Genomic DNA, 27,619 nt, shown 5'->3' on the forward strand with positions numbered 1-27,619 from the left:
TTTCTCTTTATTTAACTTGAGAAAGTTACTATTCATCCATTCTGAGATACAAGTCAGACATTGTGTTAGTGAATCAAGAGAATCGGGGTCATCAGGTGCTATTGATAAGTACAGCTGTGTGTCATCAGCATAGCTGTGGTAGCTCACGTTGTGCCCTGAGATAATCTGACCTAACGGAAGCATGTAGATTGAGAAGAGCAGCGGACCCAGGATAGAGCCTTGTGGAACACCATATCGGATATCATGTGTCTTTGAGATGTGATTACCACAACTAACAAAGAATTTTCTCCCTGTCAGGTAGGATTCAAACCAATTTAAGACACTGCCAGAGAGGCCCACCCATTGACTAAGGCGATTTCTAAGAATATTGTGATCAAATGCAGCACTCAGATCTAAGAGGATGAGAACAGATAAATGACCTCTGTCTGCATTCACCCGCAAGTCATTTACTACTTTAACGAGTGCCGTTTCTGTGCTGTGATTTGTTCTAAAACCCGACTGAAATTTATCAAGAATAGCAGGTTTATTTAGGTGGTCATTTAACTGCATAATGGCTGCCTTCTCCAGAACTTTACTTAAGAAAGGCAGGTTAGAGATGGGTCTAAAATTTTCAAGAGCCGAGGGGTCAAGATTATGTTTCTTAAGTAGGAGTTTAACTACAGCAGTCTTAAGACAGTCTGGGAAGACCCCCGTATCTAATGACGAATTTACTATGTCAAGAAGATTATCAATTAGCATGCCTGATACTTCTTTGAAATAATTTGTCTACTGTTTTCAAACTTTATAACGTACTGGTGAGGCTTCATCTGGAGTCCTGTGTGCAGTTTTGGTCTCCAGCTACAAAAAGGACATAACAGCACTAGGAAAGGTCCAGAGAAGAGCGACTAGGCTGATTCAGCGCTACAGGGGATGAGTTATGAGGAAAGATTAAAAGAGCTGAGCCTTTACTGTTTAAGCAAAAGAAGATGAAGAGGAGACCTGAGTGAAGTGTTTAAAATTATGAAGGGAATTAGTCCAGTGGATTGAGACAGCGACTTTAAAATGAGCTTATAAAGAACACGGGGACACAGTTGTTAAGGGTAAATTTTGCACACACTTTAGGAAGTTTTTCTTTACACAGAGAACCACAGACACATGGAATAAGTGACCAAGTAGTGTGGTAAATAGTAGGACTTTATAGATCTTCAAAACTCGAATTGATGTTATTTTAGAAGAATTAAGTGTATAGTGGACCGGTGAGCTTTGGTGGGGTGAATGGCCTGTTCTCTTCTCAGTTCTTTCTAATATTCAAGTTAAGGCATATATGGCTGATCCTGAGTCCAGAGTTGTTATACACTCACCTAAAGGATTATTAGGACCACCATACTAATACGGTGTTTGACCCCCTTTCGCCTTCAGAACTGCCTTAATTCTACGTGGCATTGATTCAACAAGGTGCTGAAAGCATTCTTTAGAAATGTTGGCCCATATTGATAGGATAGCATCTTGCAGTTGATGGAGATTTGTGGGATGCACATCCAGGGCACGAAGCTCCCGTTCCACCACATCCCAAAGATGCTCTATTGGGTTGAGATCTGGTGACTGTGGGGGCCATTTTAGTACAGTGAACTCATTGTCATGTTCAAGAAACCAATTTGAAATGATTCGAGCTTTGTGACATGGTGCATTATCCTGCTGGAAGTAGCCATCAAAGGGTGGGTACATGGTGGTCATGAAGGGATGGACATGGTCAGAAACAATGCTCAGGTAGCCCGTGGCATTTAAACGATGCCCAATTGGCACTAAGGGGCCTAAAGTGTGCCAAGAAAACATCCCCCACACCATTACACCACCACCACCAGCCTGCACAGTGGTAACAAGGCATGATGGATCCATGTTCTCATTCTGTTTACGCCAAATTCTGACTCTACCATTTGAATGTCTCAACAGAAATCGAGACTCATCAGACCAGCCAACATTTTTCCAGTCTTCAACTGTCCAATTTTGGTGAGCTCGTGCAAATTGTAGCCTCTTTTTCCTATTTGTAGTGGAGATGAGTGGTACCCGGTGGGGTCTTCTGCTGTTGTAGCCCATCCACCTCAAGGTTGTGCGTGTTGTGGCTTCACAAATGCTTTGCTGCATACCTCGGTTGTAATGAGTGGTTATCTCAGTCAAAGTTGCTCTTCTATCAGCTTGAATCAGTCGGCCCATTCTCCTCTGACCTCTAGCATCAACAAGGCATTTTCGCCCACAGGACTGCCGCATACTGGATGTTTTTCCCTTTTCACACCATTCTGTGTAAACCCTAGAAATGGTTGTGCGTGAAAATCCCAGTAACTGAGCAGATTGTGAAATACTCAGACCGGCCCGTCTGGCACCAACAACCATGCCACGCTCAAAACTGCTTAAATCACCTTTCTTTGCCATTCTGACATTCAGTTTGGAGTTCAGGAGATTGTTTTGACCAGGACCACACCCCTAAATGCATTGAAGCAACTGCCATGTGATTGGTTGATTAGATAATTGCATTAATGAGAAATTGAACAGGTGTTCCTAATAATCCTTTAGGTGAGTGTATAGAAGACATGTTTTACTTTCTGAGGGGAAGGACTGATGTGTCACCAGGAGGGAGTATCTTTTGCGTAGCAGGACTGACACACCTGCCATTATATCAAGCTGTAATCAGTGGCTTATATTTGTGGTCTTTGTATTTGCATTTATTTATTGTTGTAAAGTACATGTCTGCCATGTTGATTTATCTCGGTGACTCCTATGTGAGTCACTTAATCTTCCCGTAGTCCAACTATAGAATTGTAGAAGTAATTTAATCATAAATTTCCAATTAGTAAGGATAAAGAAGGTCAATAAAAGTAGATAAATGATGTTCATGTGGTGCAGACTGAACCCGTTCAGGCCATGTGCCCTGAAGATCCAGTGATGTGAGATGACGTCCCCTCAGCCTTAAAGACAACTGGTTCTGTACATTTCCAGTTACTTTAATGATAACATTTCAAGCTGGCCTTATTTTATTCACACAGGATCATACAAGAGTTGGCGCTGATACCTCCCAGGATATCCAGTTATTTGGGATTGGAATCCAGCCTGAGCATTGCATTCTGGAGATCGCACCAGATGGAGATGTCACGCTCACACCTGTAGATAATGCAAGGTAATCTATAAGAGTAAGCCCTACCTGTAACGGATTTAGTGTGTCAACTCCTTCATTTTATGTTTTGGAGTTCCATTGGCCAACGATGTCAGTTCATTACTTAGATTGTTAGCACCAGGATTGTTCTTACTCCATAAGCATCAGAGTGATGGGTCAACATGCACATGTCAGTGTTATGATGAATCCTTGTTATGGCACCCCAGAAATCACGTATTCTCATTTTTGGAAGATTTTTGGTTGTTTGTAACACTATTTAATATTTTATTTCTGACAGTAATGCCCCCTCAAAGCCATTTTGGGAACAAGTGGTTTTCATGGGCATCATGATTCTTTAGTGGTTTTCATGTAGCTGTACCTGTTGTTGGATCTCGTGATGTGTATTGTCATCATGCCCTGTCTACATAAGACATTGATATGCATCGACTTTTTTTTATCTCTGTGTTGAAGCAATTTTTTTATAAAGAAGAAAAAAGGAACATGTTGAAGAAAAATTGGGTAGTTGGGGACAAAGAAAACAAATCAGTGTTAGCACTTTGTTGCCTTGTTATTTTTGATGATTGAGCCAAAACTAAGGTTGTAACTGACACCGTCAGGGACTATTGACTCATCGCTGCCCCTGAAGCCGACATGCAATGCAGTGTTGACAAGATCTGTGACGTCTGTAGAAACTTTAGTCTTAGCATCCTTTCACAAAGACTGATGTAATGCATCAGCTAACCCCTTGGAAGTCCCATGCAGAACCCAGTATCACAGTTGATGGCCAAAAACTGAGTGCAATGGACAGGCAGTACATGATCATGAACAATGTCGTTGATAAACAGGTGAACTCCAGGATAGCAAAAGTGAGCACAGCCTATGGTCAACTTCATAGGAATGTGTGGAACAGAAGAGGCATCAGCTTAGAAACTAAGGTGAAGGTGTACAAGGCCATTGTTCTTTCTACACTTCTCAGTGACCTGTGAGACCTGGCCAGTCTACCAGCATCATACAAAGACACTGAACCATTTCCACATAATCTGCCTCTGAAGACTCCTTGGTATCAACTAGTAGAGTAGAGTTACAGACAGAAGTGTTCACACACTTAGGTCTTCCCAGCAATAACACCATCCTGACGCAGTTCCTGTCAGCATGCCAGACTATTGCTGTTGTGAAAGGCGCTGTATAGGTGCCCAACCTGACACAGACTGACAACGAATGCACGTATAATATGAACACAGTGATTTATTTTTCTTCAGTTGGGGGAGACGTCTTCCCCTTGACCCAAAATCAAAACAACAAAATACCATGTTTACTCGTGTACCACGTGCCCTCGTGTAAGACGCACACCCTAATTTTTACAAAGAAAATCGCAAAAAAAGTTTTGCCGCGTGTACGATGCACATTGTGATTTTATAGGAAGTGTTTAGAGAGAGAGAGAGCTGTCGAGCGAGAGCGCGAGCAAGCGAGTGAGAGAGAGAGAGACCGCGAGTGAGCGAGCAATCAAGCGAGCGAGAGAGAGAGAAAGAAAGAGAGAGCGAGCGAGCGAGCCCAAGCAGAAGTAAACATTACAGAATTACATTTCCTAGTGTATGACGCGTAAATGATTTTCTAATGCTAATTTTCGGGACAAAATGTGCACGTGGTACACGCGTAAATACGGTACTCAAATTCTTCCTCCACTCCTTGCAGACAACTTTGTTGTCCTCCTCCCGACTCTGGCGCCTTGATTAGTGGCTGCAGGCTTCTTTTATAGTCCACCCGGAAGTGCTCCAGGTGGTAATTGGCCTAATTAGGCTGCACTTACGGGTGTGGCTGCGTTACAGTCCACACGGGCTCAAGAAGCCTTGCAGCTCCCCCTGGCGATAGCCACGGAGCCCAACAAGGATGAGTTCCAGTGTAACATAATTGGGGCCCCAATGCAACCCAGGGGGGCTCCTACCAGGTGTTCCAGGGGACGTAATGTGCATTCCATGGCTGCTCCCCTGGATCCAGTACCAAAGGGGCATCCTGGCAGGGCATGGGTCCCGGCCATCCGCCACACTGTTCAAATTCCTTCTTTTTTGTCCATTTTTGCTTCTGTTTCTTTATGTGAATAGTGTTACTGGTATTAATTATTTGCATTATTCTGTATATCTCATTAGTTGGTGTGTTTAATTTCCACGTGTCTATGCTAGTTTTGGTATGTTCCATGTGTCTTGTGGGTGGTTCCCCGAGAGACAGGGCCACCTGCCCCTCACCGTCAATGGACTGCCCTCAACCCTATAAAGGCTGAGGAGAACCCACATTCCTTTGCGGTTCATTGACAGTGCTGGTGTTGGTGGGTTTCATTGTGATTTTAATTTTGCTTATGTGAATTTATGGATTTGTTGACCTCTGTGCTCTGCTTTTGGCTTTCCTTTGGATTTCTGGATTGAAACTTGTTTGCCTCTGGATTACCTTTGTTTTTTCAGGCAACTCCTCTACCTTCATGCTCCTCACTGCTTATTTTGTGCAACAGAGCATTTTTGTAAAAATAAATCATTTTATTAAAAAAAAAGATTTATGTTTGCTGTTTTGGGACTAGCTGTTTGATGGGTTTCCTCCCTCTAGGGAGTATTTCGAGGAATTATTGGGACTTGTGCTCTGGAGCCTCAAGTTCATGACAGTAGCCTCTGTAAAAGACTCCTTTATGTTGAACTTCAATGTGACAAGTGTTATCATAGGAATCACAAGGAACAATATAAGGGTCATTTGAAATTCTCACTGAAGATCTTCAACATCAGCCATAGTTCCTAAGAGCATTCAGCTTTGGTCAGAGCAAAATGGTGTGCTGTTATCCACCTCAGCCCAGAGATCTGTGAAACTTCCAGAACCGCAGAGGCAGTGCTACATAAACAGGTCAGGCAAACCTGCACCCGCACGCTCCCAATATTTGTTACTATCTACAGTCTGCACTGTGCAAGATTGAACTGATCAGCCATCTGTGCTGTCATAGACCCTTCTACCTCCTCAGGATGATTACTGGGTCTTCATCGTATCAATGGATAAACCGGAGAGAGAGATAGAGCGAGAGATATTTGATGATAGGCTCAGTTAGCTTTCACTGTGCAGACGTCCACCTGTTTAGACTCCCGCTCCTCCAGTCCCCTTTGTGTTTTCTGTTTCCTGGTTCTGCTTGTGCTTTTCAAAATCCATCTAGAGAACAACCACCATTTTCTATACATGTATTTTTTTTTTTTCAATAATTTCTTTTTTGAACCTTACCTCTTATAAGAAAGGCAAGACTCCACATTGAATAGAATTCCTTCTTATGACAACAATGTTTGGATATTTTAGTTTTAAACTTTACAATATTTATTCAACTAGGAGTCTGTCTTTTGTTAAAGTAATACATTCACTTTAGTCTATACTGTACTTATAATTGAAAACTATAGGTCTAGTGATTGAGTTTTCATTAATCAATCTGTTAGACCTCAAGAATATATGCTTTAAAGAAGTTTAGTTTATCATTTTTTTAATAAAATGTTTCTTAATTCTACATTTGTATTTTATTTTTGCCTATGCTCAGGCTAAGTCATAATGAGTAAACTCAAAATGAATGATTATGTGCTTATTATCCCATAATATGAAGCAAATTAAGATTAAGCAGTTTCAAGTTTTTGTTTCAGTTTAGTGGAATGTTAAAAATAAATTTGTATTCACGTCAGGCATCTAGAAAAATGCCATACTAACTGTTCTTCACATGTTTCTTCATTCCTAGAACCTGCGTAAATGGGACTATAATATATTCTGCAGTCCACCTGTGGCATGGGGACAGGATCCTCTGGGGGAATAACCACTTTTTCAGGTACTGTATTTTGTCTGCTTATTTCTTTAAATTACCACTCTAATTAAAAGTACAACCACATCTTAAATGCAGTGGCGTAGCGTAGTGGGGGCGGCAGGGGCGGCACTTTTAGGGGACGGCAAAGAATTACTGTATATTTTAGTCTTTTAAATTGAAATACCTAAATAAGGGGCGGCGAAATTTTCCTCCGCCCCCGGCTGAAACCCACACTATGCCACTGCTTAAATGTATTTTATGCTCCATAATGCAGAATTAACCTTCCGAAACGAAAGAGACGAGACCGGTTAAAAGAATGTGAGAAAGAGTTTGCCAAGGATAACTTCTCGGACCATGATGTTGAGACGGCCAGCGAAGCTTCATCTGAGCAAGACTACAATTATGAATTCGCCCAAATGGAGGTTATGATGAAGACCCTGAGTAGCAATGGTAAAGAATGATTTCTGCGTGGTTTTAAGAGACATTTTAGCTGTTAACGTAACTTTTAATAGCACTCATATGGTAATTATTTATATAGTGGCTGTCAGCAACCTATATACCCAGCATTACTGGAATTTAAGGTTTGTTCAAATTCAAATTTATTGTTATGGTAATAGTGAGAAGTCAAGCAAAATGACACCTTTTATTGGCTAACTAAAAAGATTACAATATGCAATCCTTCAAAGGATCTCGCCTGAAGAAGGGGCCTGAGTTGCCTCGAAAGCTTGCATATTGTAATTTTTTTAGTTAGCCAGTAAAAGGTGTCATTTTGCTTGACGTCTCACTACATTGATAATGGCTAACACGGTACAACACCCTAGTACTGCTTGTCATGGTAATGTAAAGGTTAATCATGTTAGGCATTTGTTCAACTCTAAAATATTTTAGAAAAAACAATATTTATAATATATCGGTCATATTTAGAAAAATCTATATAAATAAATTTAAGAAAGTCTGTTGAGAATGGCTTGACCGATTTACATGAAATTTGGAATGCATATTCATTCGTTTTAGTCCCAGTCAGAGTATAGGCTACATTTTCTGCAGGTGGCTTCTTTGAGAAGTCTTGTATCCATGGAGCAAATTGAAAATCTTTAGAAATCAAGGATTTATTTATAGAAAACTAGATAATACCAAAACAAAGCTCAAAAAAGTCATAAAGGAGTTGCCTGAAAGGACATGCTAAGCAAACAAGTACCATAACATACCGTAGATCCCGTTATATAAGCTGAGAATTTCGTCCTAGATTTTTGGCTTGGAGTTTGGGGGTCGGTTTATACAACGAGTATCGTTTCAGATTCAAGATTTCCAGCGCAATGCCGGTTTTGCCGATGAATACGGAAGTAAATAATGACGAAAAACCACAGAGCCATCTTTCAGATGAAGAAGTAACTTTGCATGCCGGTACTTTAAATTAAATAAAGAATTTATTCAAAAAAGTGTTTTAGTTGTTGATTTTATTAATAAAATTTATAATAAATTATCGTGAAGTTTAAAATGAAATTTTTTGTTTTGATTTACGATCAACATCTTGCGTTAAACGGATGCGGTCACGTGTATCCGCTTGCGATTGTAAACAAACAACCGAGAGCGTCAGTAGTGTCAGTCAGAGCCCAGATACATGTGTTTGTGGATGTAATTTCCGTCATTGCAGTGATTTACCTATATATATAATTCACTAAGACCATGCAAGCAAGACACATAATTGCTAAGGAAGGGAGAGAAGGTAAAAGTAAGCGATCGTAATCGAAACGAAGATGGACATTGTATGGAAATATCTCCTCCCTTCCTGCAGCCCAAAGATGTCAAATTAAATGGTGAGTACAGTATGAAATTGTTTCTAGAATAGAATGCCTTTTATTGTCACTATACGCATCTACAATGAGATTAAAAACAGCTCCTTCAGTGCAGAAAAAGTTCTGTATAGGGCTTGTACGGTTGTTTTTTAGCTTTAGCATAACGCCGGATTTGCGACCCCGCTTCCGCTTTCTTTCCCTCCTCCGTCTGTGTCGTCTCCTAGACCCGACAACAATCCACGGAGAGCCCGCTGATCTCGCTGTGTTGTCTGGGATGTTGTGCGTGTGATGAAAAACACTCGAAACAGATGTCTGGCTCTGGACATCGATGTCTATAAGGTTCTGAATGGTGTAGCGGATGTTCGCCGAACTGATCGTGCACAAACAAGGACAAAAAAAAGTACAAAAACAACAAAAAAGTGCACTGAAAAGGAGAGCCCTGAGCCGCTGCGACCATGCGTGCCGCCATGCTCCTAGCTTAATCGAAGTAGGCTAGGCACTTTTATAACTTTTGGTTAGTACATTAGAAAAATTATTGGTGTTTTGGTAAATTATGCACATTATATTATATATCAAAAATGCCGGCAGTCTCTAAATTCTCGCCGATAAACATTATAAATATACCCGAAGAGACACTTTTAAGGAAATTTAGAAAATTTTGCTTGGAGAAGGGGGTCGGCTTAAATACCGGTCATCGGCAAATACATGTAATTTAGTAGGCAGAGAAGGGGTTCGGCTAATATACCGGGTCGGCCTGTATTCCGGGATCTACGGTAATCCAAAATTCTTAAAACAGAGAAAAATGAATCAAGAAACCAAAAAAAATTCAACACAGAAAACAAAATGTCCGTATAACATACGTATGATCTCCTGCTCCAGAGCCTTCCCAACTCACTTATACAGCCAAAAGAAAGACTAAGGATCAGTGATGTCAAATCCACCTACAAACAACAAGGAACAGCAGAACATCAAAAGAGACCGAACACAATGATTAAATTATGAATTAAACCAATAGAAATAATATAAAGACATGAAAAATAATAACTTAAAATTAAAAGAAACAGTAACAAAACATAAACTACACATACATTTATGAAGATTCATAACAGAAGCTCTGCAGATGGGAGTAAAACTTTTGTCCAAGTGCTGTGAGGTATGCTTATCTATATACACGACCAACATGGAGGGTTAAAGATTAAAGATAAACTGGGACATCAATCAGCTTGAAAGCCTTTTATGTATTGCTTTAGAAAATTTAATTCTGCTATTAATTTTTTGGTATTAATAATTAATTGACTTTCTGCATGTACGGTATATAAGTTGCAGGATGAAACCCTAAATCCTGCCTTGCATTTTAAGACACTGTTAGATAATGTATTGTGGTTGCTAATTAAACTAAATAAAAGAGAATATTGTTAGGACACAGTATATTTATGCTCACTCCATCTAATATATTTTATTCAAATTTTCCTGTGTATACTCCACTCCACATTCTAGCACATTTTTATACAGATCAGTGTAATGCCTTGGAAAATGTGGACTTTTCCCTATGTACAGTAACACTGTAGCATTTTAATGCCATCCTTTTCTTTCCATTTTTTGCAGACCCCATTCAAAATGTCGTACATGTTCTAGAAAAGCAGTATTTAGAAGAAAAGAGGAATGCCTTGGAGGAGCAGCGCATGATGTACGAGCGTGAGCTGGAGCAACTACGGCAACAGCTCTCTCCTGAGCGGCCACACCGAAGCAGCATGGACCGCCTTTCCTTCAATGCCCAGATGGCACAGCACAAAGTCAAGCTGTGGTCCGAGGAAAGGTGAGGTTATGTGGGTAACAGATTTCAGTTTTGTGAGTTGTTCATAGGAGTAGCAATTTTCGTATGAAATATTTATTCTCATAAGTAGTACTGTAGTGAGCAACACAAAAAATGTGATCACAAAGGTTCAGGAAATGAATTAAAGTGAAAGGTTATAGCCAGTGTGATAAGAAGGGGCAAGAGACATGGCAAGGTTTGGGGCAGCCACCCGTATAATTCAGTATCCTGGCTGCAAAAGTAAATGCTTTTTAGTTTTAGTCAAGTTTACAAGACAGAGTCCAAAACAGAACTGAATTCCAGGGAAAAGGTGTGAGCCTTTATAGGAAGTCTGGGGGAAGTGATGTCGTCCTCGGGGCCGGGACCGGAAGTGGGGTGTCCCGAGTCGAGGCAGTGGCTCCTGGTGGGATTTCCCGGGAAAGGTCTGCAGGGAACTTAGAAAGAGCGTCAGTGCACCCCGCCACGCCCTGGGCGGATGTATTACCATCCATCTCCAAGCCCTTCAGCTACCTCCTATTCACACGTGTGTGACACCAGAAAATGAAGAGAAAACATAACTTTCACCAAAATTTGGATTGCTATCCATATATCGGAGTCAAAAAACAATTGCTAAAACATTTATAACAGGAAAGGTGAAAGATGACCCAAAGAAATTCTTTCAATAATTTAGTAGTAAATGAACAGTCAAGAAGGAGGTGAAGTGTGTTAGGAATATATAGACAGAAATAAAGGGCTCTTCAAAAATTTATTTCAAGCAAACTGTATAAGACTTAAACACATTCTGCACATCACAGGGTAGAGGAAAGTTCAAAGTTTAAAAGCCCGCCTTAAAGTACCAGTGAATGCCACTGAGCGCTGACTTTATTTTCATGCAAGATGGTGCGCCGCCTCATTTCCACTTGGAAGTCGGGCGTTAACTGAATGACACAATTCCAAAGACAATGGATTGGAAGAGGTGGACAACAAGATCTCGCTCATCGTCTGTGGCCTCCTAGGTCTCCAGACCTTACCATCTGCCATTTTTATCTATGGGGGTACATTAAAGAAAGAGCGTTTGTTCCACCTATATGCCTGCTAATCTTCAAGATTTGCAACATCAAATTGAGGAAGCTGTGAATTCAGTAACTAGGGACCAGTTGACTCGTTTGTGGCAAAAAATGGTCTACCATTTTGATGTTTGTCACGCTACACATGGTGCTCATGTTGAGTGCATGAACTTTCCTCTATCCAGTGATGTGGGGAATGTGTTTCTGTCTTATGCAGGTTGTTTGAAATACATTTTTGAAATTTGCTGTTTCATTTTGAATAGCCCGGTATATAAACAGAGAAATAGCACTTTGTTGAAGTGTGTGAAGAAGTCAATAATGCCTTAAAAGTAACAGGGACTACTAATGAGATACTCAGTGACTTGGAAATTGTAGAGAGAGATGTACTGTATTGATTAAATAAGCTGAAATTTAAGACCACATAACATTTATCCTCGACTGTGAGTATGCACATATTTTTCAAAATTCTCTGTGCTTTGGGGAAATTCCTAAAAATTGCCAGTTGGCAAATGTTATTTTACTATTTAGGCAAAATGACACCTTTTATTGGCTAACTGGTATACCAAAAGGTGTCATTTTGCTTAACTTCTCTCTACATCCGTAATGGTTAACATGGTACATACACCCTAGTACTATTATTATTTAGGAAAAGGATAATTGGGCTGGTCCAAGTAAGCTTTACCGTGCACTACAATTAAGTTAATGAAAGCAATTATTAAAGAAAAGCTTGAGCAGCACATGTTTAGAATAGGAGTGTTAGCAAATAGTCAAGACAGGTTCCGATGAGGATGGCCATAGTTCTTTAATATGTTGAAATTGTATGAGTAAGCAACAAAAGGATATGATCAGAGAGATGCATATGATATCACTTTATCTCCATTTTCAAAAGAGTTTTGATAAAGAACCACTTGAAAGATTAGTGATCAAACTAAAAGAAGTGGGAATTCAGGTGGGTACAAGCTTGGCTCAAACACGGGAAGCAAATGGCGGTCAGTCCTTGAAAACCCTTCCACTTCACGTCCAAGGTTGTGATGATCCTACCTAAAGCAGTCACTGTGTCCTACCTCTGCCTTGTTTGTGTCTCTGTGGTGAGTATAGATCATTTCGTGACTAATCTGAGCCTTTTCATTCTCTAGGGATGAGCTCTTCAGACATAGTCTTGCCAAGTTGCGGGAACAGGTGGTTCGTGCAAATGCCCTTGTGAGAGAAGCCAACTTTCTTTCAGAAGAGATGAGTAAAATGACGGACTATCAGGTGACACTTCAGATCCCAGCTGCAAACCTCAGTGCCAATAGGAAGGTAAGCAGAGGAAAGTCGTTGCTAATGAATTTTATTCACCATCCTGCTAAGGTATTAATCGTTCAGTAAAAACATTGCCTTCAGAAAGTATTCAGACCCCTTCACTTGTTAGACATTTTTCTTATGTTGCAGTAATTTAAATTTGTTTTTTTTTCCCCCACATCATGCAACACTCAATTCTACAGAATAACAAACCAAAACCAGGATCTTAGAAATCTTTGCAAATTCTATAAAAATAAAAAAACTGGAATGCCACATTAGCACAAGTATTTAGACCCATTACTTAGAACTTAGTTGAAACCTCTTTGGCAGCAATTAACATCCTGGAGTCTTCTTGGGTTTGATGTAACAAGTTCAGGTTGAATGGAGACCATCAGCGGACTGCTATTTTCACATCTCTTCAGGCATCTTTGATTGGGTTTACATCCGGTCTTTGGCTTGGCAAGTCAAGGACTTTCCCAGAGTTGTCCCTAAACCGCTCATGTGTTTTTTGTGCTTGGGGTCTTTATCCTGCTGGAAGATGAACCATCAGCCTTATCTAAGGTCCGGAGTGCTCTACAGCTGGTTTTCATTTAGGATATTTCTCTATTTTATTCTGTTCAGCTTTCCTTCGACTCTGACTAATCTCCCAGATCTGCTGCTAAAAAAAAAAGAGCTACACAGCATGATGTTGCCACCGCCATGCTTCACTGTTGGAATTTCATTGCACAGGTGTTAAGCAGTGCCTGGTATCCTCCAGAAATGCTGCTCATCTCACTTTAATCAAACCAGAATGTCTTGTTTCTCACACTCTAAGAGTCTTTCAGGTGCCTTTTTGCAAACTCCAAGCAGGCTTCCGTGTGTCTTTTGCTGTGGAGAATTTTGTCTGGCTGTTCTTTATGAAGCCCAGATTGTTATAGTGTTGCAGTGATGGTTGTCCATCTGGAAGTTTCTCCCATCTCCACATAGGTTTTCTGGAGCTCAACCAGAGTGATTATCGGGTTTCTGGTCACCTTTCTTACCACAGCCCTTTCCACAATTGCTCAGTCTGGTCGAGTCGCCAGCTCTAGGAAGTATTATGATTATGACAAACATCTTACATTTAAGAATGATGGAGGCCACCATGCTCCTTGGAGCTTTCAGTGCTTCCGGAAGCATTTGTACAGCCTTCACCAGATCTGTGCCTCGACACAATCCTGTCTCTAAGCTCTGCTGGCAATTCCTATAATCTCATGGCTGTTCTTTTGGTCTGATGCATATTGTCAATTGTGTGCCCTTCCTAATCATGTCCAATGAATTGAACTGCAAACAAGTGGATTTGAAACATCTCAGCAAGGATCAATGGAATGGGATGCACCTGAGCCAAATTGGCAAGTGTCATACTGAAGGGTCTGAATACTTGTGTCAATTTAATATTTCAGTTTTATAGGTCCATAACCTAATTAAAACTATCATTCTGAAAATACAGAAGAAATCATGGTCTTCTAAAGTCTCATGACCAACTAGTAAAGCCCTCCGAGCATTCCCTGGAGCACAGTGGTAGAATGAGTCCTCTACTGATGGCGCTCTGCAGTTGACCAAAGCATCTTACAGAAGGGGTGAGACATTGTTCATGGTACAAAGCAGCTTAGCCTTCGCCTTTCCCTAAAGGTGCTCTACAGGTTGACCAGGGTTCTCACTATATGGAGAGAATGTGAAGCATTGCTCACAATAGTTAGCACCTTAGCCAGAATATTTCTATCTTCCATTATCTCCCAAACATCTAGACTGGTTTCCAAAATATTTGTTTTATTGTTAATATAAGGATAAAGTTAAGCCTCACCATGGGTTGATTCATCCATCCATGCATTTTAAGCATGCTTAACCCAAGATAGGGTCGTAGTGTCACTAGAGTTTGTAAACTCCCAACTTTCTAAAGCATCCCACTTCTCTGTTTCTGTTGATGGTACTCTTGTCAAACCTGCTCTTGTTGTCAGAAACCTTGGTGTTTTGTTTGATTCATCACTTAACTTTGAGATACACATTAGGTCTCTTTCCAAAATGTCATTCTATCATCTCCTTAACATTTCCCGTCTCCATCCATTTATGTCCTTTAATGATGCTCAAACTCTGGTTCATTGTTTCATAATGTCTCGTATTATTTACTGTAATTGTAATTCCCTCATCATCGGCTTCCCTGCAAAATCTATACAGAAGCTACAGTACATTCACAACTCCGCAGCCACACAAAGCGTTCTCCCAGCTTCACTGGTTACCAGTTCCATCATGGATTAAATTCAAGATTCTGCTTCTCACCTTCAAAGCCCTACATAACCTTGCCCCCTCTACCTCACTCAGCTCCTAGCAACTTATACTCCTTGTCACTCTCTCAGGTCCTCGAGCAGTAATCTCCTTACTGTCCCACACACCAGACTCTCCACCCTGGGAGGCAGGTCCTTCAGTGTTATGGCCCCGGAACTCTCTTTCTCAGTCCCTCTGAGATTGCTCCTCTTTCTTGACCTTTAAATCTCAACTGAAAACTTTCCTCTTCTATTAACTTTTGTCTTCTGTGTAATTTCTGTATGTAAAGCGACCTTGGGTTTGTGAAAGGCACTCAATTAATGCAATTTATTCTTCTTCTTTTCGGCTGTTCCCGTTAGGGGTTGCCACGGCGGATTATCTTCTTCAATATCTTTCTGTCCTCTTCATTTTGTTCTGTCACACCCATCACCTGCATGTCCTCTCTCACCACATCCATAAACCTCCTCTTAGGCCTTCCTCTTTTCCTCTTCCCTGGCAGCTCTATCCTTAGCATCCTTCTCCCAATATATCCCTCATCTCTCCTCTGCACATGTCCAAACCAATGCAATCTCGCCTCTCTGACTTTGTCTCCCAACTGTCCAACTTGAGCTGAGCCTCTAATGTCCTTATTTCTAATCCTGTCCATCCTCATCACATCCAAAGCAAATCTTTAACTCTGCCACCTCCAGCTCTGTCTCCTGCTTTCTGGTCAGTACCACCGTCTCCAGCCCATATAACATAGCTGGTCTCACTACCGTCCTGTAGACCTTCCCTTTCACTCTCGCTGATACCTGTCTGTCACAAATAAATCAATGCAACTTATTATTTATTATTATTCAGAAGGCACCTGGTCATCCTCGAACACATTCACACACATCTGCACTTACACTGGGCCAGTATGCTGTCGCCAGTTAACGTAAAGTGTATATTAAAGATCAGCTCTACATCTTAATGGGACTTGAACAGTGAACTGAAGTTGACAGAATGCAGGAATTGAGATTGGTTAAGCGCTTCGACGAAGTGTAAATCCATTGGAAGTAGTAGTCCATATTAATCAAGCAGCTGTGTGAAGCAGACACATTAGTACTGTAAATCCCTTATGACTTGACCATATTCCCCTTTTCTGGTTACCAGAGAGGTGCCATTGTGAGTGAGCCTGCAATCCAAGTGCGCAGAAAAGGTAAAGGGACGCAAGTGTGGACCATTGAGAAACTGGAGAACAAGCTGGTGGATATGAGGGATAATTACCGGGATTGGAAAGATGATGCCGAGCATTTGGTGAGTATATTTCCTATTTATGGTAACATTTCAGCTGATCCTTTGGTTTACAATCCTTGCATTGGTCTGGGCTGGATATTCCATATCGAAGCCCAGTCTGATTTTCTGTATGTGAAAAACATTTCCCACATTTAATGGAATAACTGTGCTATGACATAAAATTGCAAAGGAAACTCAAAATATTGTGCAAAAGCGTCTTTAATGCGTTATTCCAGTCTTACATCATCAGACCTAGATATTCTCAGAATTGCAAGGGTCAGAGTCTATACCAGTGAGTGCTAAAGACTCAAAACCAACATTTGGACATGACACCAGGCCATCAACTCATACACACACTCACACTTGCTCTTATGAAGTCAGTTATTTTTAGTTTATGTTTAGCAGAAGACTATTCAAGGCAACAAGTAAGATCTTGGGATACTTTACGATTGCTTGTTTACAACTTTTGCATTTGGAGCCCAGACAGAGTAAGTGACTCGCTTTCTTAAGTGTTGAAACAGTAGTAGTATTGTCGCGTGTAAAGAGCTTGGTGACATTTTTACCTGCATGTCTGATTTGACTCTCTTGCTATGATAAACAAGAATATTAGAAAAAAGATAACTTCACGTTACAGTGATACCTCGGTATACATCCGCTTTGGAATAAGTCCAACTTGGTATATGTCCTGTTTGGACAGGAAAAATTTTGCTTGGGATATGACCTTTGTTTGGAATACAACTCGCGTACAACACATATCTTGCAGAGGATTTCTTTTGATGCGAGTGGTTACCGGCATTTGACGTCAGTGAAAATGAATGACAGTTCATCGATATCTCATTGTCTTTGCTGCTATCTAATGGCTAAAACTATTTGATACATTGTAGGTGATTTTTCTTGGCAATTAGCCTTCAGTTCTTAGTGTCGACTTTTGTCGACACCTGCCTTGAAATTGCTAATGATCTTGCGCATTAATATCGCCTCTTCTGTTTGAGAGTGCTGTGTGCAAACTGTTACGAATATGTAGCAGCCATTAGCCTGCACATTGAATTCTTAGGTGAATAGTTATCAAAGTAAATTGATTGAATTACATTGTGTATATTCGACGTGTCACTGTGATCTATTGTGTAGTCAAAATGCCAGGAAAGTACGTGCTTAGCTTGTAAAGGATGGAAAATCCTGACTACAAAGATTGACTTCAATAAGGCAAATCAAATAAGCAGATGGCTGGTTTCTGTTATGGCATGAAGTTTGACATTGGGAATATGGTGAGTCTGCTTTGAAAAGTCATATGAAAGGAAGTAAACATTGTGAACATGTCAAGGAAAAGGAAGTCAGTAATTCTGTTAAGGACTTTTTTTGTGGACTTTTCTCGAGGCTGTCGTCACATCTGACAGGCGCACCAGTGAGCTATTCAGGTGCCAGAGGATTAGCCTTCAGTAGCTATAGTAAAAATTCTACGATATTGCCATCTTTGTCTTCATATGTGACTAACAGTGAATGTCTGAAACCTGAAATCCTCTTGGTGTAAAATGGGATGGACAAGCATTATTCAGACAAGTCATGGTGAAGACATGGATAACCTTTCTTGCGAATAGCATCTGTAATTGGAGATGCCATTTTGTGCACCGCTATGCCATAGCAGTCCTAACGATTGTCAGTCTCGTCATAGCATCACAGGTGACTTGTATATTAATATAATGTCACTGCTTTCGGTTAACAAAACGAGTTTCATTCTCACTCAGTGCCCTTATTGCAATATGAATGCATTAAAGGGCTTTAATTAGGTTTAGGGAAACCACACAAAATGCCTTTTTATGTTATGTTAACAATATGTTATGTTTTATGTATGTGCACCCACACCATGTAGCGCCTCCTCAGTCAGCTAATTGCTTCCAGCACAGTGGGCATGACAGAGTGAAGCTTGGCTGAGATATTCCTGATCTGTTAGCCAGTTCTGAGAAGTGACAACAGGTAGTCGATTTAAACTGACAAAAACAAAGTTCTACCACTCAAAAACGCAGCATTGGTCCTCTTAAAAGGCAACTAAAATACAGTCTGCACATCATATTCAACACGTTTAAGCTTTAATATGTCTGTCACAGCAACTCACATTATAATAACAGCTCAGTGATATGAATTATTATGCATGCGAGTCATCATTTAGCTGGTTTGACTGCATTTCCCCACTTGATTGAGGGTGTCATCATTTCCCAGTTCCTCCAAAATGTTGCGTACGCATGAGTCAGAGTTGCCGTAAATATACGCCTGTTTTCCCGTCAAGTTTTCTTTTATAAATCTCGAAATTTGCATGCACACATTTCAAGATTTTTTTTGTGCGCACGCAAGCTTTATAAATGAGGCCCCCTGGGTTGCTGTAAAAGTGATCAGTGAGCAGGAGGCAGAAACTGTGATTTGAAGTCCAGAGCCTTAGCCACAACACTACACTACCATCTAATTAGCCAAACAAGAAAACTACATTTCCACAATGATTTGAATTTATTGCTTAATTCAGACTGTAATACGTGTTATATAAACTCAAGAGTGACTCTTTCTCAAAAGTTCTTTCTTTCTCTGGTTTCAGAGCAGTAAACTTACTAGCAAACGTGGAGACCCGTTCTATGAAGCCCAAGAAAACCACAATCTCATTGGTGTCGCAAACGTCTTCCTGGAGTGCCTTTTCCACGATGTCAAGCTTCAGTATGCAGTGCCTATAATCAGTCAGCAGGGTGAGGTAAGCAGAACATGAGTTAGAAAAAGAAATTAGCAGAGGCCGACTGAAAGCTTCTGGCTCTAATTATAAGTACAGAAAACCACTTGTGGGGTCTGGAGGTTTTGTATACTGCTTCCCATGAATGGTGGAAGTTTATAAGAAATGAGGAAAATAGTTAAAACCTTTAAAAAGTAATTACATGTTTGAATATAAATAAGGATGAATATAAAAGTCATATAAGCATTCATTGAATTCATTCATTTTCTGTAAGTGCTTATTCTGTCATTGGGTTGTGTGGCGATAGATCTCATTATTTTTATTTTTTGTCTTTACTTTAAATGTTCTGTTAAGAATAATACATCTTTTGTACTCTTTCTGCCAACCATTAAACATTCTGTCATTGCACATGATATACTTTGAACTACAGTAATTAAATCATTTGCAGCTTCAAGAAATGTTAAAATTTAGGGAGGTTAAGAAGGTTGTTTCAAGTTTTATTGATGGCAGATTGCTAGAGGGAGTGTATGATTTCTTTTGCATTGCTTTTACTGTATATGTTTCACTTGTGTTAGGTAGCAGGACGGCTGCACGTAGAGCTGATGCGTGTCAGTGGGGCCGTCCCAGAGAGAATGGCAGGAGGTGATGACTCCTCTGAAAATTCCAGTGAGAGCAGCAGCTACGAATTTTTGGATAACAATGGAGAAATTGTCCACATGGCCAAGAAATTAACATGCAGAGTAAGATCTATCTATCTATCTATCTATCTATCTATCTATCTATCTATCTATCTATCTATCTATCTATCTATCTATCTATCTATCTATCTATCATCTTTATTGCTGAAGTGACAATCAGCTAATTAAAATTAAGTACAAAAACAACAATTAAACAGTCACACCTATATATATATTAGCAAGTCGCTTTGCAGTCCCTCAGTATCTTGTGTGGCCTTCTTTGCTTGACGCCTCTCACCAATAAAGCCAGTGAGCCTTTGAATGTGCAGTTTTCAGATGTTGTGCCATTGTCTCACAAGGGCTTAACAAAGATGCTCACCATTCGAATTGCCTGATTTGGCAATTGTAGTGGAAATTAAATTGAAAATATATTAAATAAATAAATTTATCCTTAGTATTGAATATATAAATAGTTAATCAAACCAAAGAACCAGACAGGTGGAAGCTTGTCCATTGGATCTTTTATTTCTTCTTCTTTCTCTTTCGGCTGCTCCCGTTAGGGGTTGCCACAGCGGATCATCTTCTTCCATATCTTTATGTCCTCTTCATCTTGTTCTGTCACACCCATCACCTGCATGTCCTCTCTCACCATTTCCATAAAACTCCTCTTAGGCCTTCCTCTTTTCCTCTTGCCTGGCAGCTCTATCCTTAGCATTCTTCTCCCAATATACTCACCATCATGTCCAAACCAGCGCAGTCTCACCTCTCTGACTTTGTCTTCCAACCATCCAACTTCAGCTGACCCTCTAATGTCTTCATTTCTAATCCTGTCCATCCTCGTCACGCCCAATGCAAATCTTAGCGTCTTTAACTCTGCCCCCTCCAGCTCTGTCTCCTGCTTTCTGGTCAGTGCCATCATCTCCAAGCCATATAACACAGCTGGTCTCACTACCATCCTGTAGACCTTCTCTTCCCTTTCACTCTTGGTGCTACTCGTCTGTCACAAATCACTCCACACTCTCTTCTCCACCCTGCCTGCACTCTCCTCTTCACCTCTCTTCTCTTCAGCAAATTCTGAAGGAGGATGCACGATGGATGTGATGTAATGGTCAATGAGCAGAGTTACAGACTCATATTTATAGACAGTTGAATTTATATAACAGTGCTGAATTAATCCTGACATTTACTCTAATTGGTTAAAAGACATGAGATGTTTTGGGCAGAGAGCAGAACTAGCTTAAATACCCCCAAAATAAAAGTCTTGTTACACTCCATTCTTGTTCTTCTCATATCTCTCAGGTTCAGCCCTTACCCTTGACATTTCTGTGTATGTGACAACTGTCCAGACTTTGCTGGGTGCAGGACATCTGCTGATTTGTTAATCCTATTAGAACATCCTGTATATGACATCAACCTTATTTTAGGACATTCTTGTCTCCTTGTTTCTCACACATCCTTCAGAGTGTTTTTCCTAATATGCTTGTTTAACCCTTTATGCTATTTTTTAAACATGGAAAGCATACCGAAACACTTCATATACACAATAACTATAATACCCCTTAAATGACTCTGTGACCCCTAAGCATAATTTTTCTTCCACACAATCCAAGGAATGTCAAAAGTGCTCTATGGGGTTAAGGTCAAGAGAGAAGGAAGGCCAAGGTAGTACCTGCACACCAGCGTTCCACAGGACAGTTGTGACCACAGCAGCAGTGTGTGGCCTGACAAGGAATTGACATCTATGAGGTACAAAGCAGAGAGTCTCTGAAAGGTTACCTTGTGCTCTAAAGCCAGCATCAGGGAGCCTGTCCTTCACTTTACTGTAACAGTTGTGGTCATTGTGTCTGTCAGCAGCAGCTCTGCTGGCTGGTCTGATATCATGTTAAGGTATTATTCCACCTGAACCTCTTTGGGTAAAAGTGCAATTAATGAGCTTTTATTAAGTTTGGTAAGGTGCAATGCATCAGTGTAAAAGCTGTACTGATAGTCAGAGGGCTAAAGCAAAACTACAACTTTTTATGGAAGTCCATCAGCTATAACTTTCTCTTTCCAGAAATGTTTCTGTACGTCTCTTTTATATACCCTCTTTATCTGTCATGGATGGCTCACCTCAGCTGGCCACTAGAAATAAAAGACAGCTTACTTCCTGTCTTTGCCATAAGGTTGGCATGAAAAGCCAACTAGTTGAGTAGTATGTTGGCATCCTGGCAAGGGTGAATAAGGGACCCTTACCTAGCCAGGAAAAAAACATAATAATAATAGAGGGATTGGGGAGGCTTCATACACTACATGTCAGCAGTCCTGGGCCTGGGTAACTAAATGGACACACACACATGGCATGCTGGGAACTGTAGTGCCTTGGAGCAGCCATTTTGGGTTCTTTGGTTACAACCATATAATGCCTTCCCTCCCTCCCTCTATCTATCTATCTATCTATCTATCTATCTATCTATCTATCTATCTATCTATCTATCTATCTATCTATCTATCTATCTATCTATCTTGCCTACCATGCTAAAATTATTATCTATCTGTCTGTCTGTCTGTCTGTCTGTATAGCCCCTTTTATTGTCTGTCTGTCTCTTTTATATAACCCCTTTTATTATCTATCTGACTTTCTGTCTGTCTGTCTTTTTTATAGCCCCTTTTATTGTGTGTCTGTCTTTCTCTTTTATATATTCCCTTTTATTATTTATAGGTCTGTCTGTCTCTTCTGTACAGCTCTTTTTATTATTGAGCTATCTGTATTTTTTATATAGCCTCTTTTATTAGCTATTTATCTAGCCTTCTATCCACCCATCCATCCAAAACACATGGGTCTATGGTGACCAATGTTGGACAACTGTGAACAAAATCAGAATGTCCATTTAAAAATCTCTCGTTACTCATGTTTTAAAATCCATGTCCAGTCGTATGCTCACAATGTCCCAAACACATTTATTTTTTCTAAAAAAAAAAAATCAGGGAAATGCTGTCAGGAGCAAAAAGTGAAGATACTCAGATTTGTCCAAACATTTCAGCTGAAGATCCCACCTCTATTCATCGGTCACGAGTCCAGCCCAGTACCAGCTTGTTCATTGGCTAACATTGTGCTTTACATGATATCAACAAAAGGCATGCACTGTGAGACATATAAAAAGTAAAGGTTTAAAGTTAAAGAAAAGTGAGTGGAAGCATCATCAGGAAAGGAATTTGCCTCGTATTTGTGCATACCTGAGATGTTTCGACTCGCAGACGGTCAGTTCACCGACTGCCACTAAGTAAACCTGACGTATTCCAGTTGTGGCTCATCACTATGATTAAAAATTTTAAAATGAGAGGCAGATCTACAATTCAAACACTTGTTCACGTCCTTTTTTTGTTCAAGAAAGCATTTTCTGGAGGTGGTTTATTTATCAGCATTTTAGTAAAGATAAATGTGTTTGGAACATTGTGAGCATACGAGTGTATGACGTGTGGATTATGCGACGCAAGCAACAGGAGACATTTTTGATATCATTTGCTGTTGTAGAAGCCTACACTCTCAGAAATTTTGTTATCTCCATTCTGCCTAAAAACATGAGGTTACATTTTTTTCTCAGCCTTCACTGCAAACTACATGGGATAAATAATATATAAAAATGTAACTTTTGGGTAGATTATTCTTTTTAAATGTGCCTTGCAGATTGTCCTATCTTCTGTCGTTAGACTCGTGCAAAGTTGCGTCTTCAATATTAAGACTGAGCCTGCCCATCTAGCTGTTGGTTTTTCTTTGCCACACTTTTCTCCTCCCTCCCCGAGCATTATAGTCTTGTTCTTGAAATCCTGGCATCTCAAGTTGTGTCCAAAGCAAGACATTTTTGCATTATTCTTTTGAACCTCATGAAAAGTTGGCAATGACCTGATGTTTTGATCATTCTAATCCGTGTTATTTCTTACAGGTCAAAATCAAAGATGCCACTGGTCTACCACTGAACCTTTCCAACTTCGTCTTCTGTCAGTACACCTTCTGGGACCAGTCAGAAGCCACAGTTGCTCCACCTATGGTTAATCCTGATACACCGTCTCCACGGAGCAAAGAATCCCAATTTTCTGTTAAGTTTGAACACTGTAAGGTAAGTAAATCCATGCACTATTTAGCAGTGGTGACTTGCTAATGCTACTCAAGTGGAAATTACTACTTATAATACATGCCATCTCACTGACCAAGTGCAACCAAGTGCCTTCCAGGACTTAAGGACATGTCCTATTCTGACAGATACAGAAAATTAAACCTGTTTAGTCTCAAGCAGAAGAGACTGTGTGAGGTCCTCATCCAGGTCTTTCAAAATCTTCAAAGGCATTGATAAAGTAGATCCAGCAAAAATCTTTCAATTTTACGGTGAATCATATGAGGACACCATTGGATCTTAATGGGAATTGCATTTGAGACTGAAGCCACAAAGCACTTGAGGCTGAGTCTCAGTACTTTAACAAAACCAGCTTTAATCAACTTGAAACAGGAACAGCAGGGTTATTTATTGTAGCGGGATTTACCACGCTCCTATACACAGACAGAGCAAACCTCAGAGCAAAGCAAAGTAGGGGTCAGGCCAAGTTATATTTCTCCCTGCATTTATAATGTCCCTGGCATCATCCATCGGCGATAGGAGCATATAGCGTGATCTCGATCAGGTTGTAGTTGTTTCCGCAGCACTATGCTGCTGCGTTGCGAACCTTAGGATGCTTCAGCAATAGACAAGCAGTTCTCCACAGACACGGCAGTCGCGCTTTGGCGTGTTGTCCCGTTTTGGGTCCTAAATGAGTTCAGACTTGTTTACTCAAAGAGTTGTGAGAATCTGGAACAAACTACCGAGACATGAAGTTGAAACAGAAACCTTGACAGCCTTTAAGAAGAATCAGGATATTGAGACAGCTTAGCCATTACCTAAACCAATAGGTTTTGTGGACTGAGTGGTCTCCTCTCATATATCAAATTTCTCATGTTTTTATGTTCCTTTTTGAATAATACTTGCCGTAATTCCCTGTTCCTGTCCTATAGTTTGGGGTAAGACCCATTTGGAATACTAGGCCACCTGACACTAGAATTAGGAGGCAGCATCTCATTTTGGCCATTTTGAGTTTAGAGCCTGAAGGTAGGAATACCTTCATTTAGATTTTGATTTTCCTTTTATGTATCTTGCGTTTTGAAACCGAGAACTTCATAACACCTTTGTTTGCATAGGTTATTTCTTCCAAGGTCTTTGGATTTCTTCCCACATCCCAAAAACATGCAAACTATGTTCATTTATAATTGTAAACTTTCCCACTGCAAGTGTAACCATCTACAAACTGGCACCTAACGTAGTGCTGCACCCTGCCTTGTGCCCAAGTTTGGCTCAATACACACCACACAATACTAGAAGGTTCCAGAAAAAGGGGGGGCTATTTTTAAGAAGTCCCCCCAATGGCTCTACTTATTAAACTAGTCATACATTATCTGCACTTGAATGGACCTTTGTTCATGCCTACTGTCGATAGATTGATTGATACTTCCTTGTGCAGTTTAGTCGAACTGTGCCATAATTAGTCCATGAAGACTAAAGAGCAAGACTACAGGCTCTGGTAATGGTGGTACATATAGAGGGTACATTTAAATTTTTAATTTCATATCAGTTGACCATGAAACACCTCCACCATCTCCACCACCTAGCGCCATGATAATAAAGAATATATTGAAAACTTTGTGCACTTTTAATTCACATTTCCACCTTTTTGGCCTCTCTAGATTAGACATATACTAATAATATATGAGTTTCTTCTCAGTAAAATTTCTTCTCTTCTTAGATCGATAGCATGTACCATATTTTAACTTCATCGTGGCAAAACTCACTTAGGACAGCACAGTGACAACTACTGCCAGCTCACTGACCCTGTATCATAGATTCAGATTCGGCACCTAGTCCTTGTATATGTAGAAATTATATGTTCTCCCCTGTCTTTCGGGTTTTCAGCCTACATCTCTCTATTATAATAAAAAAATCCTGGGATGAGACGAGACTTTTTAGCCTGAGACGAGACGTGACTTTTTCAGAGAGATACTTTTATGTCCCGCGAGATGAGACTTTGTGCCAAGAGATTTAACCACGCCTGGGGCTGGAAATAAAAGACAAAGAGTAGATGACAAAGTAGAACGTCATAAAGAATTTAAAACCGCGATACACATGCAGAGCAGGATAGAGATAATGAAAGTACTAAAATTCGAAAGTCTCAAAAAAATGATAATAAAGATTGCATTAGCGCAAACATATGGAAATTATTCCTCGGAGAAATAATGGAACAGCGAAAAGAGATCAAATATGTTGTTCAGATTTAAACTTTAAGTCGGAGACTTTGACAGTTCTTCTATTTCTTCTAGGATTATGTTGTCCACGTGACAGAAGAATTTCTCGAATTCATTCTGGAAGGAGCCTTGGCAATTGAGGTTTGGGGTCACCGATGTGCAGGGAACGGCAGATCATTATGGGAGCTGGACGCTATGCAAGCAAAAACAAGAACACTGAGAGACAGGTAAAGAGGCATTGTCTTATAATAAAGTCACAGGCATGGTAAGGCCTCCTGAACCATCTACAAAGGAGGCTGGGGCCTTCTCTGGAATGTCTGGAAATGGCCTTACCCCAGGCAGCCATCCCAGCTGGTGAGTGAGTTTTAAAAGTTCAAAATACACAAAAATGCATTGTGACTGAGAGAGGAACCGTAAAACCTCTGGCACGATAAGACAAGACACATACAAATCGGAATATAATTAAATAAAACTAAAATAGCACAACAAGTAGTCAAGGCAAATTAAGGGCAATTAGTGTGTACCTCAAAATGCAATCCAAAATTAACAAGTCCCAAAACATTATCCAGAAACTGTAATCCAAAAAGCAGAAGCAAAAAATATGAAGAAACAAGAAAAACCAAAAGAAAGCAATATTTATAAATTCACCCAACAACATTCAATGGTCCACTGTTAGGACCCTCCCTCTGAACTCTGACCTAAGGACAGAAGGCGGACCCAGCAGCAATGACATCTCAGCAGCTCTGCCTCCTGGGTTTTTGCCCGCAAAACACAAGGCATGGCAGAACGTTTAAAGATGTAGTACACCGATAACAGATAATATGCCAACCTAACAGAAACTACGTGACTACGTGAAAAATAATCATTCAAAAACAGCAATAAACACCCTGGCAGAAACCTAACAGGCGTCACTTTCTCAATGCGTATTCAGACTGTTTTGTAGTTTCAGTAGCTCCATTTTTCATTATTTAGGCAACAATATATATTGAAAAAATGGGACTGTGCCTGTAACTTTTTTATTTAAGAAATTAAGAACATTAAGTACGATCACCATCAAAATAGTTCTCTTCTGAGTTGACACACAGCTACATACAATGCTGCCAACGTTCAAAGCAGTTCTGCAGATCATTTTCTGAAAGGTGACAAAACAATAGGTGCCTTTGAGCACGGACTTGTGCCGTTCAAAATCGCACAACTCTTCACCATAAGCTTCAGTTAATAATTGGAAAGTGTCTGTCGTGGATTTCTTTACTTCCACAAAACACTTGATGTTAACTTGCTGCTCATTCTTGCACTGCTCCATTTTCCAAACAAGGGTAACAAAACATCTATATTTGAACATGCATCCACATGTACTGAAGTGAATGAGTTAGAACATGTTCTGGAATCATCTCTTTATTTCTCCCCTCCCACTATAGGGGTCTTTTTTTTTTTTGCATTGGACCTCAAGATAGATACATATACAGTCATATGAAAAAGTTTGGGAACCCCTCTTAATTCTTTTTTTTTTTTATCATTACCTGAGCTTTCAAAGT

The 27,619-nt window shown here is 40.1% G+C and overlaps 1 protein-coding gene across 6 annotated transcripts in view; it reads left to right on the top strand.

Moving 5' to 3' along the window:
- The window catches only part of kif13a (kinesin family member 13A), a 231,391-nt gene that overhangs the window by 129,511 nt on the left and 74,261 nt on the right, over nt 1-27,619 (top strand). For all 6 annotated transcript variants that reach the window (XR_005630696.1, XM_039737010.1, XM_039737011.1 and 3 more), the window contains exons 14-23: nt 3,018-3,148; nt 6,867-6,953; nt 7,204-7,379; nt 10,331-10,541; nt 12,721-12,883; nt 16,277-16,420; nt 18,981-19,130; nt 19,682-19,846; nt 23,704-23,877; nt 26,160-26,311. Coding sequence is in view for 5 of the 6 variants with exons in the window: in XM_039737010.1 (XP_039592944.1) it covers nt 3,018-3,148; nt 6,867-6,953; nt 7,204-7,379; nt 10,331-10,541; nt 12,721-12,883; nt 16,277-16,420; nt 18,981-19,130; nt 19,682-19,846; nt 23,704-23,877; nt 26,160-26,311 (1,553 nt within the window). In the remaining variant the exon portion in view is untranslated. The remainder of the gene's footprint in view (nt 1-3,017; nt 3,149-6,866; nt 6,954-7,203; nt 7,380-10,330; nt 10,542-12,720; nt 12,884-16,276; nt 16,421-18,980; nt 19,131-19,681; nt 19,847-23,703; nt 23,878-26,159; nt 26,312-27,619) is intronic.

The sequence above is a fragment of the Polypterus senegalus genome, chromosome 15, assembly GCF_016835505.1.
Source record: "Polypterus senegalus isolate Bchr_013 chromosome 15, ASM1683550v1, whole genome shotgun sequence".
NCBI lineage: Eukaryota > Metazoa > Chordata > Cladistia > Polypteriformes > Polypteridae > Polypterus > Polypterus senegalus.